This window comes from Patagioenas fasciata, chromosome 1 (assembly GCF_037038585.1).
Source record: "Patagioenas fasciata isolate bPatFas1 chromosome 1, bPatFas1.hap1, whole genome shotgun sequence".
Taxonomy (NCBI): Eukaryota; Metazoa; Chordata; class Aves; order Columbiformes; family Columbidae; genus Patagioenas; species Patagioenas fasciata.
In genome coordinates this window covers 20,968,306-20,988,641 of record NC_092520.1, presented here as the reverse complement: position 1 = coordinate 20,988,641, position 20,336 = coordinate 20,968,306, and the positions used below count along the sequence as shown (strand labels likewise).

The window sequence follows — 20,336 nt, the reverse complement described above, 5'->3', positions numbered from 1 at the left end:
GCTCCCGCTGGCTTCCAGACCACCACGGAGCCTGCTGTGCACGTAGTGCTGACACGTAGCAGTATGCGTGTGCATGTTAAAAGAGATCTTGTGGGGTCACAGAGCTGCTTCATCTTGCAGCTCCATCCAAGTCCTGCCGTGTGACAGCAAAAATCTGACCAGGTGCCGCTGTGATTGCTGGGCTGTGACTGTGCCTCTTGGCTCATCTCAGCTGGCACTGGCACAGAGACCCGTTTGCTTATGGCAAGGAAGATCTAGGTGGCTCCTGGCAGCACACAGAAACAGAACTTGAACGACTTCAAAAATTAGGTAGCAACCTTGTTCTCTGCAGTATAAAGGCCTCTCTTCAGCTTTTCCTAATAGATCATGGTTTCTAGACATACTTATTTCAGTTTTCTTTCCCTTTCAATTTCTGTCATCAAAGTCACTAATGAAACTATCGGTTAGAACATGGTTTACAGCATTTACGCGATGGCTCCTAGACTGTCAGCGTAGTCCTCAAAGATAACCCAAGTATATTGCATTTCTTTGTTTAGTGCTGTCACAGACTTCATATGTGCCATGAAGAAGGTTCTTTGTGACATTGTCATCTGTATCATAAGCAAGGTGTAACTTTTGCAGTTAAAAACTGATTTTTGACAGAGCGGTTTGTTCTCATTGTTCCTCTGCCTTGTCAGAAATCTGCTTTTAGTCATCTGACCAGCAACTGTCAGCAGATTTGGTTGTTGATGGGGAAAACTTGGTGCTGCATATTAAGATGGTCTCGACAACCAGTTTGTATTTACAGTAGCTTCATGTACACAAATGTGTGATTTTAGGATTGAGGAGATTGAGGATAAAGTTAATATAAACCAAACTTCTATTACATTTTTTCCTCTCTGTTTTAAACTAGCAGCTTTTGTAATACAGATTTCTAAATACAGGTAGAACAATTTTAAAACAGGTCATTAAAAACTTTGTGACTTGCCAGAAGCAAAGTCCAGCCAGTGGTACCTTTTTTTAATTATTCAGTATCTTCAACAGTATGTAATGATGGAACAGCAAGTCAAGCATGATCTGAGAAGGAACTGTCTGCAATATCTCCTGTAGGAGACTCCACAAAAAGAGCAAACTGACTTCATTTGAATAAAAGCTGGAAACTTGAACAGGGAGAATTCAAGCAACTGTGGGGGACAAAACAAAGAAATTTGTACACAAATGTCCTTTGCCTTCTGTGTCCTTGCAAACGGGTCCTGGCTTTCAGCAAGCTTGATGACCAAGAGGCAGCAAGCTCTGCCTCTTCCTGCGTGGTCCTAGGGAAGGTCAGTCCAAACAACCATACCCATACTGTTTAGCACTACTTGACTACACTTAAAAACATCTCTTGCCAACAAGAGCTTCCTACATGAAGACTTGAGCCCTTCTGGGAACATACAGGGTCACCAATTTCCAAGCAGTAGTGATTTCGAATTGGGTCCCTCCTTTTGAAACACCCTGTATTATTCTGTTCATGCCGTTGCAGGCACAATACTGGATTAGAACTGTTCCTTTAGACATAGTTCCCTGGTGACTCGGTCATGATACTCCAGAGTATTCAAAGCCTTGCAGAAATTTGCCATAAAGTGTACTGTATGGGAGATTCATGCAACTTTACTCATTTACGTTGATATACCTTTAGATGGCTAACTGAGAAGCCTGGTCTTCAAGTCACTCTGTAATCAGTGGCAAGAAGGAGTCTTCTGATGAGCATCTCTGCAGTTCAGATACCAAAAATGTATCAACACCCTTCTCAATTATTGTTTGAATTCCAAAACAAATGTAAGCCAAAGGAAAAAAGAAAAAAAGAAAACCTGGTTTTCAACCACATTTCTTTTGAAACTAGCATCACTTCAGGTAGTTTTCCAAGAGCTAGAGAAAAGTGGCATACAAAATCATTAGACTCAGGTCTGAAGAGCTTCAGATTTTACCTTAAAAACAGTTTGGCAGTCATAAAACTGCTCTGGCTGGATCAATGAGATCAATGAAGTGTGAGAAAATAGATCAGGTTTGAGTAAAACCATGTATAGTTTAATTTGAAATGTGCAGCTGCAGTTTTGCAGAAAACAAAATATATAGCAAGCACAATGCTTTTATTCAGCTTAAAGTTAAAGCATTTTTTCCAGCTATCAATTTACAACTTAAGATAATGGATTTTGGCAGTGTGCAGAGCTATTAAGTAACGTTTATTAAAATGGATAAGAAAGGACTTAAGAGGTGGCCTGTAAAAGAGAATTTTTAAAGGACTGGTTAGTGGAATAAAGAAATAGCATTTTCTCCTAGAAGTACAGTTTTTTGTCCCTGGATAGGTCATTAATGAAAAAGATTGTGGTGATATCATTTTATTATTTAGTACAATCTGTGAAGTGATATGGAAACTACTTATAGAGCTTTTTTCATCTCTGCTCTGAGGCTGAAAAACTTCTGTGTTAAACGTCTGTCCTGGAGAGAGAAATAATCGACTATATTTAAGTTTGCCTCAGTCACAAAACTAACGTTTAATTTGACATGAACTTGACATTCCCAGGGTCTATTATCCATTGTGCAGTCCTTCACAATAGGCAGTAGATGTGTGAAAATCCATGCCAAAAGTCATTAAAGTCACTAAAAGTTTGCATGGAGTCAAGGAGATGTTGGGTAAGTGCCAGAAAGTGATATAACCAAGGGTTGTTAAATACACAGAAACTACATCCAGCTCAGGATGTCCCCAAGCTCAAAATAGATTAATACTGAGAGGATATTTTTATTCCTTCTTAAGCATTTGCTTATGACCAGTGCTTGAATTGGTGCAGACACGCTGCTTTGGATTTTAAGTACAATGTCTGACTCATTCAGTTGCTCTAACCTTGCAGCCACAGACCATAAGGAAGAAGAAGGGATGTTGGATGAGGGGGACCTTTTTTCTGACCCAGTTCAGTCATTCCTTCCTTCTCCCAAGACCATCTCTGGCCAAATTCAGGAAAACATTTGGATGTTCTTTAAGTACATGCAAGATAGGGCTAGACATATGCACAAGTTCAGCTCTGAGCATGAGCTTAAGTCTTACAGTGTGTGTGTGCACATTTAGTTGTTTTTCTGAGTAGGAGTGCTTTCAATACCTTTATGTCTGCTTACAAGTCACAAAATCAAAATACCGTGACTGGCAAGTCAAGGCTATGGAGCGCTACAGAGCCCTGGACAAAGGCGTGCTAAGGCACTTTTTCTGCAGTTAGAAGTAACTACTTTAAATGAATATTTTAGAGTGGGATAAGTTTTAGTGTCGTATATATCCTAAAAAAAAAAAAATTCCCCATTAGGAAAATCTAAATATTACTGAGTTTACCAAATGATTTTTACTTGAGCAGACTTCTCTTTTCACTCTATATTTAATGAGCAATAAAACTATTAAGACATGATGACATCGACCTGCTGGAGGGACTCCAGGGGAGGCCACAAAGATGATCAGAGGGCCAGAACAGCTGTGAGGACAGGCTGAGACAGTTGGGTTGTTCGGCCTGGAGAAGAGAAGGCTCGGGGGAGACCTTATTGTGGCCTTTCAGTACTTAAAGAGAGCCTATGAGAAAGATGGGGACAGACTTTTTTGCAGGGCCTGTTACAACAGAACAAGGGGTAATCATTTTAAACTAGAAGAGGGAAAGTTCAGGTTAGACGTGAGGAGGAAATTTTTTACAATGAGGTTGGTAAAGTATTGGCCCAGGTTGCCCAGAGTGGTAGTAGATGTCCCATCCCTGGAGACATTCAAGGCCAGGCTGGTCTCAAGAGCCTGGTTTTGATAGTATTTGCCTCAAATTTCTCTGCAAACTGAGACTGTATTTATTGAAGGTCTTAATGGAGGAACATATGGCTTCCTATTTTTAATCTTAAAAGCTGGATCTGGTGTGCAAGGTGAGATTGAGCCACCAATTAGCTTTATCTCCCTTCTCTTTTTTCTTTCCAGTAACAAGATGGTAGGGAAAATGTGGTCAAGAGTGTCACAGGGAAATAAATGTACGTGAAGTGAGCTATATTGTAAAACCTTTAGCTAACCTGTTCTGTTGTTCCAAAATTCTTCTCTCGGTAATAAGCTGATCAACAGAGGCCAGAGCTGGGTTTGAAGAACTGTCTGGTGATGCTAATAACATACAGATTGCATTGTTACATTTGAATATTGTAAAAAAGAAATGGCATTACTATCTCAGATGCTCTAGGTAAATGCATAATATCCCTGTTTTTAAAATTAAGCCAATTCCATATTTTTATGGTTGGCTCAACTAACCTGGTCTTTGCTCTTAAGCTGTTCTCAGCTTTTTCTCTGTCTGTAATCCCCAAATTTTGCAGCAAATGGTGAATTAGCAGACAGAAGTTATTATCTCTGAAGGAACATGGAGAATTTCAGCAGTATCTTGAACTAGAAAATAAGTTTAGCGTGGTAAATGTTCTGTCTTCATTTGTTGTGTGAGTTATTTCCAGTGTAAGTTTTATAAGACTTTAGCAAATCAGTGGGAGATTCAATATGTTGTTTTACTTAATGCGTGTTGGAATAGGTGTCCAGCTACAGATCTAGAATGAATCTGTTTTTCGAGGGTGATGGTTGGTAATAGCTGGAAATAAAGTCATCAATTTGTGCTTTAAAATTGTGAAATTATGATGCTGGTTAGTATATCTTCTCAAACAGAGCAGGGCAAAACTAACTTGCATTATTTTTATATACTACTGTAAGCATTTACAAATAAACAGTCTGTCTTTGTAAAATGTAGGCATGCCTGAGGTCTTAAGATGTCTGAGAAACTACTTTCTATTGAAAGAGGTTGGACAAACATAGCATTGATTTGACTCTGAGTTTTACACAATTTTGTCCCTCTTGAATTCAGTGCTGTAGTAAAAAAAAAAAAAAATCACAAAGTCTGAGATAATCTTAAAAACCTTGAAAAGAAGAGAGAATTACATCAGACGGAGTTCTGGATCTCCCAAAGAAACATCATATTTGTGCTAATAGTCCGCTTCCGAGAATATGGCAGCTTTGTTAAATGAAGCAGCACTGATAAACACAGAGGTCTCAAAAAAGTAAATCAGCAGATGCCTGATGAGCTGCTTAAATGCTACTACAGCCTCTACAAAAGGCGTTCAGGGTGCAGCCAGGATGACTGAAAACAGCGTTATCTGTGCAGAGGAATGCAGCGCAGGGAACGGCTGAGCCACCGGGTGCGGGTTTGTGCCAGTTTCGGGTGCTGCAGAGAAGAAGATTGGAGTGCTGTGCTCTGACCTTGCCGTCTCGCTGGAGGTGCAGCAGTGATGGGCTTTGAAGGGAGGATTGCAAAAACATACTTGAACTTTCATTGTAGAAGGAAGGTTCAGAATTAGAGGATGGAATTTATAAACATTAGTAAAAAATGAAGCGTTGTTACAACTCTGCTGTAATCAGGAATACACCCTGTAATGGCTCCAATTAAAATAAATATTTGTCAGGGTGATCTTATTCATAGTGTTTCATACCAATTTAATTTCAACTTTCAGGATAACTGTTATTGAAGCTACTGAATGTAAAAGAGATCTTTTAAATTTCTGTGATATAAATCTAATATCCTGGACAATCATCTCCTTGATGCCCAGTTTAGAGGTAGTAAGACATTTTCTCTTTACAAATAAAATACATGCATAAATTTAATTAATTTCATGAATGCAAGCTTCTGCTACCTTCTGCTGGTGCCCTTAACTTTGTCTTATCTGATTCATTTTCTGGGTTTTTTCTGTTAGAGGTTGTCAAAAACTGATTTTAAAAGTCCTGATCAACACAAAAATCTGCTTGAACTTTTAAGATCATTCTTACCGATTTTGAGTATGATAGGGTTTGCAATCTTTAAAAACTTAAAGTATTACCCAGATCTTTGAGTAAATAATGCATGCCCAGGTCAAAGCAAATATGACAATTTTCAAAGTTAATGTCAATTTGAATAAGCAGAATTCTAGATTTCTGAATTATTGTTTTGAGTATTTTGAATGTATTGTGAATGTTTTAGTTTTAGAAGAGAATGTTGATTAAAATGTTTAATTGATAAATGGGAATACCAGGATTTAGATAAATCTCTCACTGTGGTTTCTGCTTTTGTGGGCAATGAGTGCCACAACGGAGCCATGCACTGTATGGCTTGCTTAGCTGTTGCTCTTCATCCAGCCTGTCTGTGCGTAATCGCTGTGTCAAGTGAAAATGGTTTAGAAGAAAAATTCTGCGTAGGTAGAAAGTTTAGAAAAATAAGCAAGACTAGGAAAAATATGTCTGGTCCTTGGAAAATACAGTGTGTTTTAACATTCAGGTTTTACACACAACATTGTCACAAAATCATTGACTCCTACAGAAAACAAATCATTTGTTTAGAAGTGAAGTCAGCAGCTTTATGGAGAAATAAATATAATTTTACAACTTAATTACAGTATAAACATTTCTTGTGGTTGCAATGACTTTGTTGTTACTGTTGTATTAATCTTACAGGACATATGGATGTTTGTTTCAGGTCCCTCCTGGGACCTGCTAAATCCTCTGAGCATAACTCTGACCTCTCTTCTAAAGAGCTTAACTTGATCGCCATTTTTCATTTATGTAACTAAACCTTTAATAAATAAATTTTAAAATTAAAAAAAAAAAAGAAAGAAAGTAAAGCTTTAAAGAGATTCTCTTCTCTTTCTTTTACATGTTACTCTCTGATTAATTTACCTCTGTGGAAGTTTCATCTAATGGTGTTAGTTCACTGTATTTAAAAGTGAAGAATTTCACACTTCCCAGATGCTGTTGAATGCTTTGGGAGAGTTGGTGGTGGGAACATTTTTCTATGGCAACCTGATCAGTTAACTCCCCACCACTTATGGCACCTTTTTAAGTACCAGGCTCTCTGAGAACTGAGAAAACATCTTGGTGTAACTTAGGTAACAATGGGCTTTAAAATCTGATAGTCTTGTTATAAAGACTGTACTGTGACAGATTCAGCTACATTTTTATTTTGTTTTCAATTTGGTTGCTTTTGCAGAAGAACCTGGAGCATATCTGGCCCTTTTTTTTTTTCTCCATTCTATCATTTCTTTTTGTCATTTGCATAAGTCTGGAAAATTTGGTTATAAGAGGGCTGGAGGAAAGCTTAGAAAACATTTATCTATTTCCCCCAGGAAATTTTCAGGCTTCTTTGGGAGCAGTAATGTGATTAGCTCTGTAATGTTCACATTATCAGAGAAGGGAATTCTGGCTCTTTCTGAACGCAGTTTTCCTGTCTTTCCCGCAATCTGACACATCGAGAATGTTTATATATTTGTTCTTAAGGCTATTTAAGCTCTTCTTTATTTTAAACAGTGATTTTTATATTATTTTTTTTTTAATTTCAGAATATTTATAGCAAGCGCTGTGTAGTTCAAACTGTAAAATCCCTTCTACCAGTAAATGTTTTTATTCAGCTTTGCTGTGTAAAGCCATCATATCAGTGTACAAGTGCCATGTACACTGGTATGATGTATAGTGACTTGTAATACTGTTCAGTAAGTGCGCGGATTACAACAAGAGCCTTAAAGCACCGCCTTGTAGATCTGGTGACCCAGGAGATCTCTCTTTCCATGAAGGGCTCCTGTCTGACTTGACCATCAGCCAACAGAACGTTCTTCCAAGATTCACCGCATTTTTGAATTGAGTTTTCTTCATGTTAAAGCTTTCAAAAAGGGAAACACTGAAGTTTGGATAAATTTGCAACAGCCGCAGGTTTCTTTTAAAGTATTTGCAAGCCGAATAAATAGAATCACTCATTTACAGAGACCGATACCAGCTCGCATGTATGATGCTTGCGTATTTAAGATTGTAATATTTTCTTCTCATTGTCTTATAGTATAATATAAGCATTTTTAAGCCTTTTGTAGGCATCCTCTTTGGTTTGGGATGTATTTACTCTTCTATACAGAAACATGGTTCTTAGTCCAGGAAGGTGAAGTCACAGAATGTTTCTGCTTGGGGTTGCTTGTTCTTGGCACAGTGGCTGTGTGAGTCCACGGGTTCTGCTGCTGCAGGGCTGGTTTTGTCAGTGTTGTGTCAGCCTGGTCAGAACCGCAACACAGGATCTGTTTCTTGTAATGCAGTCCCAGTATTGTGATGAAAATTCCCTGGCAGGGCAAGTCCAGAGTACCTAGGTTAAAAATTAACAGGATTTGCACTTCAACGTGCAATTATATTTGGCATGCAACATGTTTCAGTGAGCGTTTTGGAAATCTGGGGCTGTTCTACATCTACTTTTGTGGAAGGCACCATGCATTGAGCCACTGTTTAAAACATTTTGGATGCACAAACATGTTGGCAATAGTGCTTAAACAAGATTGGTGTTCTGAAACGTGTTTTGGAAACTTGCAAACGACAGTCTTCTCTGGTGATAAGGCGTCAGTTTATTTCACAGTGTTTCCCTTGAAGTACATACATTGTCTGTAAAATACCATGCTGGTGTAATGCCTCTTTGGGAATGCTTTTGGCACACTGCTGCAAACTTAGGACGTACAGGACTGTTGAAGTGTATGTAACCATTGACAGAGGCATTTTGAAGTTGTTTTTAAAAGCTTGTAAGATGAATTCTGGTACATTTCTGGTATTCTTTTTTTTTAGACTTTTGTCCTCCCATTATCACTGAACTCACTACTATCTTCATTCCCATTCCATTGCATTTACCACTTCTTCCTCTCTTTAATCTTTTTTTGAACCCGTACTGCTTACTTTACCCGTTGGAAAGACATCTCCCCTTTTTGTCATCTTGTCCCAGCCTTGGGTTTGGACATGCATTCTCTTAGCTCTTTGTGCTTAGGCCAGCCTGCTACATCTATTATTAAGCAGTTTATGTTTTCTTTTGAACTATTACTTACAAGCAGTGAGTCCAGAATTTGTCTTCTGGTTCAGAATAGAGCTGGTCTAGCATTCAACTACCTACTGTTTAGCCATTTACTTTTTTTTCCTGTCTATACAGTTATTACAGGACCAAGCACTAGGACAGTAAAAAGCTTTTAAAGCTGTAAAACAGGTAAATATAGAGCACTATGCAGTTGACAGGAGCTGGACTGCAAAAATTCCCCCAGTTTGAAGTTCCACTGCTCAAACTCAGATATATGGAGTCCTGCTTTGAAGGGTGTGTGGTTAAACTGAACTGCCATGTACTAAATGGTTTATCTCTTGATGTAGTTCAGAACAGATCAAGTAGGTCTTCTATCTGAGTTACCCAAACAAAGGGAGAAGCTGTTTGAAAAGGGCCTGTGGTTTCCTTCTACAGCACAAGCACACGTAAGAGGTAAACTCCTATTAACTTGGAAAGTCCTAAAGATTTGCAAGCCCAGGGTAAGCAAAAAGTTCACATGGCTTAGAGCCTCTCCCAGCTCCTCCTGAGAAGGTGTGCCAAGAGACACCCTGTACATCAATTGAATGAAGAAGGTATGTCTTTGAGGGAGGAAAATACAGCATTTTAGATGCAAGTAGTCAAGTTCCATTTGTCAATTACACGTTTGCACGTAGCATCTTTCGAAAATACCTGGGTCTTTTTCCTTTAAAGATGAATTTATTTGTGTGTTCACATTTGAACTGCACTTCAATATGATTGACTGAAAAAGATCCATGAGAAGTAGATACAACACATTTTTTACTTAAGTCCACTGAGTGTCCAACACAGCAGCCATGCGAGGAGCTTTCTGAGGACACGGGGTGAACACATTCCCTGGGCGTGATGCCTCTGGGGTGTCCGTGTGGTCGACGGCCACTCGGTGGGTATTCAGTCCTTGTGCAGCAGCGTGTCCCAGCGCAGCGTGTGTCAGCCGCGGCACGGGAACGTGCAAGGAGGGCGGTGTGAGAACTCGCAAGTTGAGGTGTAAATGTATGGTTTGTTAAAATGAACCGGTTCTCTGGCTTGTTAGAGCTTGGGCACCTTGTCTGCCTTCATTATATTCTGTTGGGGGAAATGTGTTAGTTTCTGTCTTCTTTTTAAGTGTATGTTTAAAAACAAGCTCTGCTAAGGATGAAATTTCTAGAATTGAATAGCAAAGGTTTAAAACCTTATTAACTGTATTTGGTTTAATTCTTTGTTTGGTATGGGCTCTAGTAACAGTGGAAGATCTGCTCTGTGTGCACCAGTTTAGTTTGAACCCAGTGAAAAAGAGAGTGGGAGAGAAAAATAAGAACCAAAAATGTCAGTGGGTTTAGATACAAATAAACTGTTCAGCTGCTGCTTCAAATGTAACCATCACTAATTAGTACTAGCACAGCAGAACTGTCCGAGCAGCTATTTGAAAGAAAGGAGGGAAATGGCACCTGTTAGTGCACAGAAAGGGTTTTATCTAATTTTGGAGCATTTATATTCAGCAGTTAAGAGTAGCCAGATGTAAGGCTGTGCATTCTCATTCTCTGGTTGTCCTTCTTTTAGCAGTCTGTTCTTGGTCTCAGAAGTAGCTCCTGAAAAGGTATTTTAATCTTTTGTCTGTTTAGAGATTTCAAGGCTGTTAGACCTTTTAGTAACGTGGTGGTTTATTTAATTTCACGTTGCTAAGTGGTCATTAGAACTTATTTCCAAACAGAAATCGGTGGGATTTTTTCCCTTCTTTCCTGGCTTACTTTATACCCATGCTTGCGGTTTGATCTGCAAGGTTGAAAAATATAATGTTGAAAAAAAGTAAAACAGATCAATTCACTTCATAAGAACGTTTTGCTTCTGATCTTACATCTTTAACTTGGCATTGATTTTGGTAACTGGTGCACTCAATCGAGACTGCATAATACATGGATCACATTGTTTATTGTGAAAGTACAAACTACTTTTGAATGTACTTATACAAGCTTTCTGAAATATTACAGTCTTGAGCTTTCTGTAAGTCACACAGTTCTACCAAATGGATTTCTTGTCAAAACCCTTTTTCATCTATAAATTATGGCATCACATGTAACTTCCGAACCTTGAGCTCCAAGCATTTTCCTCTTTGCATTCAGCGTGCACGCTGGGTATGTTAACATGTGCAGCGGGGTTGGAGGTTAAGTTACGTTTTCTGTTATTTTGATCATTTCAGATTGGATTGAGTTGAAATTGAGATACAATAATGACACGAGTTAACTGCAAAGTTTTCATCAGTCTTACAGAAATTTGATATAGAATTGCTAAATCCATCAGTAGATCTCGCATAAATTAATGGATCCAAAGCTGAGGGTCCCAGAGAGCCTGCTGGCACCAACTGGATTTTAGTTACATCCCACACATTGGTTTAGTTATCCTTATAGCAGGTAAAATGAGTGGTGCAAGTTAACTCTTCCAGAACAGGGAATTAAAAAAGAACATTGATCTTCTTTTCAGAGAAGGCCGGGGCGGGGGGGAAGTTTTATAACTTGATTTTTTTTTCTAAGGGAAAGGCAAAGTTGAAGGAAGTGTATAGATTATGAAGGAAAGGCAATGAAAGGATGCGAAGAAGCAAAATCTGTAAATTATATGGAAAGGAGTAGAGTGAAGAAAGAAAAATTATGTTGAGACAAATAAACTGGAAAAGCAGAAAAAAATTAAGATGGAAAACAGGTAAAAGGTGCAGGCATATCAAAACACCAAATTTTGTGTAAAGGGACAAAAAGTAAAATGAAAGAATGTGGAAGACATGATTTTCAATTTAAGAGAAAGATAAGTGTATATGCTTATTTTGAGTAATTTCTGACTCATAATCAGCTGTGAACATTTGAGTTTGCACTCAAGTACTTACGTTTTCAGTGGTTCAGGATTTACTTAGCAGTGTTACCAAAATCACACCACAGTGATCAGCAGTGTTATGAAAATCACAGGTAAGGGTTATCAAGGTTTTATTCCTGCAGCTTTTCATTTTTATTTAAAATATTTAAAAAAAAAAACAGTTCAAAGATACTGTAAATATAGAGGTTTCCTTGACTTAAGCTTGTTATTTTTCATAAAAAATCAAAGCCAAAAATTGAACACCATAAATTCTTTATTTGCATCCTAAATTAAGAGACTGATAAACAGATTAATTCCATCAATCTGAATATTAATTCTAATAAATAATGTTGTTGCCCTTTGGCATTTTTCAGCACAGGAAGCCAGTAAGGCAACCATGGTCTTTGGTAATGCTGACAGACGCCAGTGGCTGGTCAGCTGTTGATCCCTTCCCATGCCAACGGCAGAGGAAAACACTTGCATCCTTCTAGAGCCCTTTTTATGTCATTCCATTCTAATTTACCATCAGCTATCATAGCCTGACCATGGCTATTTGCAAATTGGCTTTGGAGACTTGATATAAAACAACAAAGGCGACTAAATTCCCTGTTAAAGCTGAAGCTTGGTTCTCAGTTCACTGGCTTGTGGGGAGGTGCTGGGGGCCTGTGGGAACACCCAGTGCTCCAAGCCCTGGCTGTACCCACACACAATAGAACAAGTTAAGGATGGAATTTCAGCCCAAGCCTTAACATTAATGCAGCATAGCTCTTTGTGGTTTGATTTCTTGTTATATGGCACTGGTAAAGACAAAAATAAGCCCAAGTCAATCTCAGAGTCATTTTAAATTACGCTTACAAGAATCTTGTGCAAGCAATAGTAATATAATAGATTCTTCTCACCCATTGCTTCTCAGTAAATTTGAATTTTTGCATCCTGCTTGGTTTGAGTTTGCACTGTTGGAAACTGCTGAGGTGTTGTATTACAGATGCCTTAATATCTCAAGTCCAGCCTGAAATACATAATTGTTTCCTACCGTATACCTGTATACTTGAAACTCATTTTGTGGAATGGAATTAAAGAGGAAAACTCTGCTTTTTGCTCTGTACATGCATTTTTATGAGCAAAATGAGCTTTGACAGTGTTTTCAGAAACGTCAGGAATGTCAAATCTTTTTTATCTGAAACTCTCCTGGGATGACTCAGGAAAAAGTACTTGGAAATTAGTCAGGACTTAATTGAAGTGGGAAGGATACTGAATTGAGAGCGTGCTCCCCTATGCATGCTTTAGATTGGTACTTCAAAAGAAGATCAATCTCAAGTGATTGAATCAGCCTTTTCTTCAAAACATAATTTTTATTCAGTCTTTGGTTAGGCATTTGGAATAGTGATTAGAATAGTTACTCGGTCATTTATCCCTTCTCAAAGCAAATGAGAGTTATGCTTCTAATCTTTTTTCGAAAATCCATAGCTCTCTACTTCTCCCCATGTATTTCCATCCTTCGCCAACTGTCTTCAGTGGGTCCGGCAGCCCTGCTTGCTGAATCCATGGAGAGATATGTATTGCTAAAGAAAATAACACTGAAGGAAGGGAACAAGACTGGTGAAGGGACTTGAACACAAGACCTATGGGGAGAGGCTGAGGGAGCTGGGGTAGTTTAGTCTGGAGAAGAGGAGGCTTAGAGGTGACCTCATCACTCTCTATAACTACCTGAAGGGAAGTTATAGCCAGGTGGGGATTGGTCTCTTCTCCCAGGCAGTTATCAATAGGACAAGGGGGCATGGGCTTCAACTCTGCCAGGGGAAATTTAGACTGGATATTAGAAAGAAATTCTTTACAGAGAGAGTGGTCAGGCATTGGAATGACCTACCCGGGGAGGTGGTGACTCACCGTCCCTGGAGGTTTTTAAACTGAGATTGGACATGGCACTTAGTGCCATGATCTAGTAAATGGACTGGAGTTGGACCAAGGCTTGGACTTGGTAATCTCTGAGGTCTTTTCCAACCCAGTCGATTCTGTGTGATTCTGTGTGAATACAGCTTTTACACGGGCATGTAAGCTGCTATTGTAGACTTCTTTGTATTTTACACTGAGCCATACGATATGGCCCATACCTGCTTCAGGATGCCTGTGTCCCCTTTTCCAAGGCAGTAGATCTGATTTTGCTCAGAATTAGGGACTGTCCTAAACCGTAGTTTCAGGAATAACTGGATCGCTGGCAATAGTAGTCCAGAAACAGCAAATAATTTGGTGGGAAGAATTGACATAGTTAACATGAAGAGCTTGGTGTTTGTGCTTCAGAACACCTTCTGAAATTATTATTTTGATTTGGAGAAGAATCATAGTGACGTGTTATGTTCATATTGTTTATTTAGGTTATGAGAGTGGTTTTGTGTGGTGAAATGGAAATCTGAGGCAGAATGAAGGCTGTAGTTGGCAGTGGGGCTAACAAAAGTGTGATGACCAAAATACAAGAAAGATGTCACTCAAACCTTAATTAAATGCTGGCAATGTGTTTAGGGAAGAAATTAAGAAGAATAAGATCATCACTACTGATCTTCAAAGGGCAAACATCCACCTATGTTCAATTTAATTCAAATTGCAGAAATAATCGTGTTGAATATTTTTGTCAAATTCTTAATTATATGGCTGATATGATTGAAAAGTCATCACTTTTTCGATGTCTTTCCAACTTGATTGTGAATTTCTAGTCTCTGATGCCAGACATAGCAGGTTCAAGTCCTTAATTGGTATTAAAGCAATTTGAACAGTATTGCTGGTGGTTTTGAAAAACATTGCGAGAAAGATGGCAATTAAAATGCCTTACTTCATCATGATGTGCTGTTTGATTGTGTGGCCACTGGTGCTCCCTGCTCTCTCTCTGGATGCTAAAAAACTCCATATTCTTTACACACTTTCTGGTCTGGCTGAAGCGTGTAACACCTCGGCCACCACCTCTTCTACTCTGAGCTTCCACCCTCCCATTACATTTGCCCAGATTTCCAGTTTCTCATTCGATAAAATTGTGCAGATATATTCGGTGACAACCAACGGTAAGACAACTAGCAATGGGTACAGACTGGAACACAGGAGGTTCCAATTATATATGAGAAGAAACTTCTTCTCAGTGAGGGTGACAGAGCACTGGAACAGGCTGCCCAGGGAGGTTGTGGAGTCTCCTTCTCTGGAGACATTCAAGACCCGCCTGGACACCTTCCTGTGTAACCTCATCTGGGTGTTCCTGCTCCAGCAAAGGGATTGGACTGGATGATTTTCCAAGGTCCTTTCCAATCGTTAACATTCTGTGATTCTGTGTGATTCTGTGACTTCCCCATAGGCACTGGAGGGCTGCTGCTAGGTCCCCCTGAAGCTTTCTCTTCTCCAGGTTGGAAAAGCTCCGTTTGCTCAGATACCGGATGTTCTGTAGTGAAAAAGGATCTTAAAAGAATTTTTCTGATTATTTCTTTCTTTGGGTTTTGTACAGAATGCACAGCCGCATGGGGAAATTTCATCCTTTCTTCTCCTAACTGTCAAAGGGAAGTAAAACTTATTCAGCATTTTTGAAATATTCTGATAGGCTCTTTATTTTGTCTGTACATGTTTCTATCCCAGACCTTCACTGAGGTCTGCCTTGTATTCCTCCATACATTAAAGTGAAAAATCATTAGGTATTATTGCAAACATTTTGCTTTCATGTTATGCTTCTGCACTCCTGATTGTTGCACAGTCTTTTTTTTTTTTTTTTTCTTCTTTTTACCTTATTGTGCTTGGAATATGCTGTATAGGCTGTCACAGCAACCATACTAAAACATGGAGGGAAAGCAGAAGTGAAGATACCTGTCATCAGAAAGATGGCAGGTCGGCGTTGTCGCTGGTACGAGTTGTTTTACGGCCATGGGAGTGCCATGAGTTTTCAGTCTGAGGGCCATAGGCTGTTGAGAAGCAGTAATCAGGTGCTCATGAGCTGCTGAGCTCCAGCGCGGCCCATGCTGTATCCAGAGGGCTCCGAGTACTTTTGGCAGATGCTGAGCTTCTCATGCAGTGACAGGATGTCAAGAATTTTGCAAAAGCTTTGAAAACCAAGTAGGAGGTGGCAGATGAGGCATTTAATCCCAGAAAGTGCTGGTGTTTGAAGCTGACTTCAGTAAGAAATGACCATGTTCCCAAGGCTGTTTTGCCAATCAGGGATGCTATTTCCTGAAAAGGGACTTGATGAATCTGTATTCATGCATTATTGTAATTCTGATGAGAATACATTCTCATCCAAGTACAAGGCACTCTTTAGAATTAGTATGTGAACTTGTACCTGTCTGCTTCAGTTAAAACTGTGGATGGTTGAAATCCGGGCCTTTGACATCAGCAGCAAGTTTAGCTTCAGACAGAATTCAGACAAATACTGCAAGACTTAAGAAACTTGAAAATCCAGTTGGTTCGAAGATATTGTAAGATTAGCTCTTTAGTTCTTGTCTAAACGTTTTCATTTGGTATTTGTGTAGAAAGATTGCTTTTCATTCTGTAATTTTAGTTACAGGACAACTGTGAAGCAATTTTCCGGTTTTTTAAAATTTGCTGCTAGCCAAAAATTGTTCATGGTGTCATGAGAAAGAGATGATTTTAATAAGAATACTGCATGTTAGTACCCAGCAACTATGAACTATTAATTTGATATCCACATTTATTGAATCTTGTTGACTAATTACAGAGCCGCTTGTCCCCCAGAGTTTTACAAAGAATAAAGCTGAAGTTCTCATTCTCTTAGATTTATTTTTGAACAGTGTTTTCTAGAATGTACAATTCTAAATCATAGAAGTGCAGCAGTGCAGCTTGTTTTGTAGGCCATGGTGAAGCTCCATGCTATGTAAAAAGCTTGATGCAGTGATATTTTGGGTGTTTTTTACTTATTGGTCTCCTTCCCCCCGCCTCCGCCTTCATTCAAAGCAGAGGTTTGAGGGGAGCAAACCCCCTCTAAAGGGAAACTAAAATTGACTATAACAAGGTGCTTTCATCGTTCAGTGAAGTATTTTAGCAAGTGCTTAATGCTAACACAAAGGTGCAAGGCATGGGATTAAATAACAAATTGCAGCCTTCTACTTAGAACTATGAGTATAATATATTATGATAATAATTATATCCAGGCTATAACGATAGGTTTGCCAGATGTACCTATTGTCTCAAGATCCCCTAGTCCTATGAAAATATGGTTCCCATATCCAATTACAGATCATGGTAGGTAGAGGAAAAGGAGACCTAATGACACAAAGTTGATGATTTGTGTGGATGCAGAGCACATTTCAACCTTTGCTGAGCCAGTCACTAAGCTAGCAAAATACTATTTGCTGTTTGGTCAGTTTAATTTTTGTTGAGTTGGCGAGCTGAATTTGGCTCAGCAAGAATTGACAAGTAGCAGAGCTGGCAAACAAGAAGGTGCAGGGCCATATGGCCAAGAGCAGGGGAGTGGGGAGCAAGGGCAGACTTGGGGGAGGGCATGCCATTAATTTGGCTCAGCTGTGTTGTCAAGGCATGCTCTCTGTGAAGCCAGAAAAGATTTTGAATGTCATATAAGCATGTCATTTGTTAAGGCCGTCCCATAAAAGCTCTAATTCCTGGTAGTCTGTTGTTGTGGCTACCCATAAAATATTGAGGTTAATCAAGATCAGGTATAGGATTCTTTGTAATTACAGAGTTGGTCTACAAATACAACCATCTTTCTGCATGGTTTTTATTTTTCTGTTTCAGAAGGAGGATGTCATTAACGTGGAAAGGGACGAAAGGCTGTCTCTTCGGAAGCATCGCTTCATGCATTTTGCATCATTGGAATACGAAGGAGAATATTACATGACACCAAGAGATTTCTTGTTCTCAGTAGTGTTTGATCAAGTTGAACGTAAGTTGTTTTCTCATCATTGTATTTGTGAAGGTAAAGAAACTTGCAGGTCCCCTTAAAGATTTGCAAATCACTGGGATAAGGTATTTTATCTGACATAAATCAGCAGAAGCCAATTTATAAATGTTGTGCATATGGATTCTCACAGACACCACCACTCTTTACACCAGTGAAGTGAGGCTGATGATTTAGAATGACTTGATGATGACTTTACATCTCTGCATAATTTGCATGTCTGATCAGTACGTAGTTCCTCAATTACTTATATGCCACAGAAAATAGTAGGATTGCAATATAATAGTGTTTATACCTTCCCTGGCCCCGTTATCTGCCTATCCACTTCACCAGTAAGTACTCTGTGACCTTTTTTCTTAAATGAGGCAGTGATGGGAGTGACTCGAATGAGTATAGCGAAGCATTGACCTCAGCTCTAGGTTCCTGGTTTCAAATCTCCTCTGGTTTATACAAAACGTAGTTAAAAACAAATCAAAATTGTGTGCTTGTTTTGAAAAAGTACTTCTAAAAGTATGTTTTCTGAGGAGAGGACAGATAAAAAGTGCATAGGTTGTTTTCCTCCTTTCCCCCTGGTTTTCTGGCCTCATTAACTCTGCCCCATTCATTCTTTGTATTATCTGCTGTGATTCCCATGTTCCAGTAATTTTTTTAAATTACATATGTTTTTTTCTCCAAAAATTTAGCTTTTACAGCTTTCCCAAGAGTTTTTTGGTTTAGAAAGATTAAGTTCTCCAGGTTTCAGAGAGGATTCAGTCAGAGGACAAACCTGCTGAGAGAAAGAGGGGGAACATGTTGTCTAGCAGAAGCCATTCATAGCCAGGGGTGCCCTGCCCAGCTGTCTGTCCATGTCCAAGTGACTTGGTGGTATTGAACAGGAAACACAGATGGGAATTCAAGATGCTGTGGAAAGGTTGAGAGACAGGGAGGAAGAAGGAGACCCGAACACATTTTGATTCAAGCCCACAGGAAACCAGGGGCAGAACAGAGCTTACTGAGCTTCAAGTGGTCAAAGAATAGGACACAAGAGTCTGTCATAATAGAAGTTCTGTCGTGTCTGCCAAAAATCTGTAGGTGTTAAGTATACATGGCTTCACTGCTGACACACAACTTCTAATATTATACAAAGCTGAATATAAATCCTTAGAAGAACTTGTCCTTAGGACTTGTTCTCCTTCATGGAAACTCTCAAAATAACCTTTATTTTTTAACATATGGCTAGCGGAAAGAGTTCTTGCTCCTTCAAAACTTAGATCACTAAGTTAAAAACCTAGAAGGGATTTTCTTTCAAGTTTTCCAGCCTGAAACACTGAAAGACAGTGAATACTGAAATTTTCAGTTTTGAAGGTGTGGGTTTCAGACAGTTGTCTGTGAAAAAAAGGTTAGAGAAATAAGTGTTTTTCAGTTTTAGCAGTTCATACATATTAATTGGTTATTCCAACTATAATAGTACACATGCAGATTTTTCATGAAGTGATATGCGGGTAAGATTTATTTGTAATGCAGCCAAGTTAATTTTGGTTACTTTGCTAATATGAGTAGGAAACAGTGTTAAGCAGAAAATAAAAAAGAATGACAAGAAAAAAACATGTGAAAAAAAATCTTTACACTAATGCATATTTAGCATTTCAAATTGAGGTCAGTCTTACAACAATAGTATCATAGACAATTCATAGAAAAATGTTTATACTTGAATCTAATGCTCCTAAACATGTTTTTAACCATCATTCGTGTGAATTCTTTGACCAGTAGCATAAACACAATGGTAAGCGATTCTCTTTAAGTAACATTGCTTTGTATTTTAGGTTTTCTTCTAAATTCAAGTAGACATAGCATTTGTTAGCAGAGAAATATGTTGATTTAAGTATTTTAAAGTCAATGTTCATTGTGTTTAGAAGGGTTTCATATGAGGAAAATAAACAAGCCTATCTCAAGTGGCTGTCCATGTATATTCAGCGTAGGTCAAGATGCTGAACTTCATAGGAAAGCAGCAATTATTTTTTTAAACTCTCTGCTTATATAATAAAATGAATTCCCTTTCACCCTGAACAGTGGTTTAGAAAGGAAAACAGGCATGCCACCACTAATCCCAGAGAGCCCTTCACTTACTGGCATACTTAGATGCAATTTTAACATGATAGTAGATACAAATGGTGAGTCTTTTAATGCTGAACTTAAATTTATTTAAACTTAAACTGATTTGGTTGTTCTCAAACTCTTTTTTATTAACCACTAATTATTAAACAAACAAACAAACAAAAAACACCTCTTGAAAAAATTTGAAGCACCCTGGCAGTAACCATTCATCTTCATGAATATTTGCTTGGAGTTTGCCAGTTGGTTGCTGTATATAATAAGATGGAAGGCTTTGGGCTGTTCTAAAGTTTTGTTTCTGCTGATTCGTGTACAGCAAACAGGCAGGAGCGTAACAGCCAGCCTCGGGAGCAATTTAGCTTTGTACACCAAGAAATATTGCTGAGGTTGATCACAACATTCTGTTGCTTTGTTCCCATTCAGAGATAAACACTCCCAAAGTGGAAAAAGGCAAGTGAAAATAGGGGAAGAGAAGCAGTTATGCGCTGGGATTAGGAGTCCTTGTCCAACAGCCTTCGGGTGTTTTGCTCACTGGTGATTGTCATTGGAGAGTTACTTTGAAATCTCCTGTTAGTTTTCAAGCATAATTCAATTTGGAAGAAAGTAAAGATGGTGTTGTGTAAACCAGATGAGTTGTTGGTGCTAGATCAAAAGTGCTGACA

The 20,336-nt window shown here is 38.8% G+C and overlaps 1 protein-coding gene across 2 annotated transcripts in view; it reads left to right on the top strand.

Annotated features, from left to right (window-relative positions):
• Positions 1-20,336, top strand: part of MICU2 (mitochondrial calcium uptake 2) — a 141,979-nt gene that overhangs the window by 60,048 nt on the left and 61,595 nt on the right. For both annotated transcript variants that reach the window (XM_065830893.2, XM_071804176.1), the window contains one exon: positions 17,421-17,568. In XM_065830893.2, the coding sequence (XP_065686965.1) occupies positions 17,421-17,568 (148 nt within the window). The remainder of the gene's footprint in view (positions 1-17,420; positions 17,569-20,336) is intronic.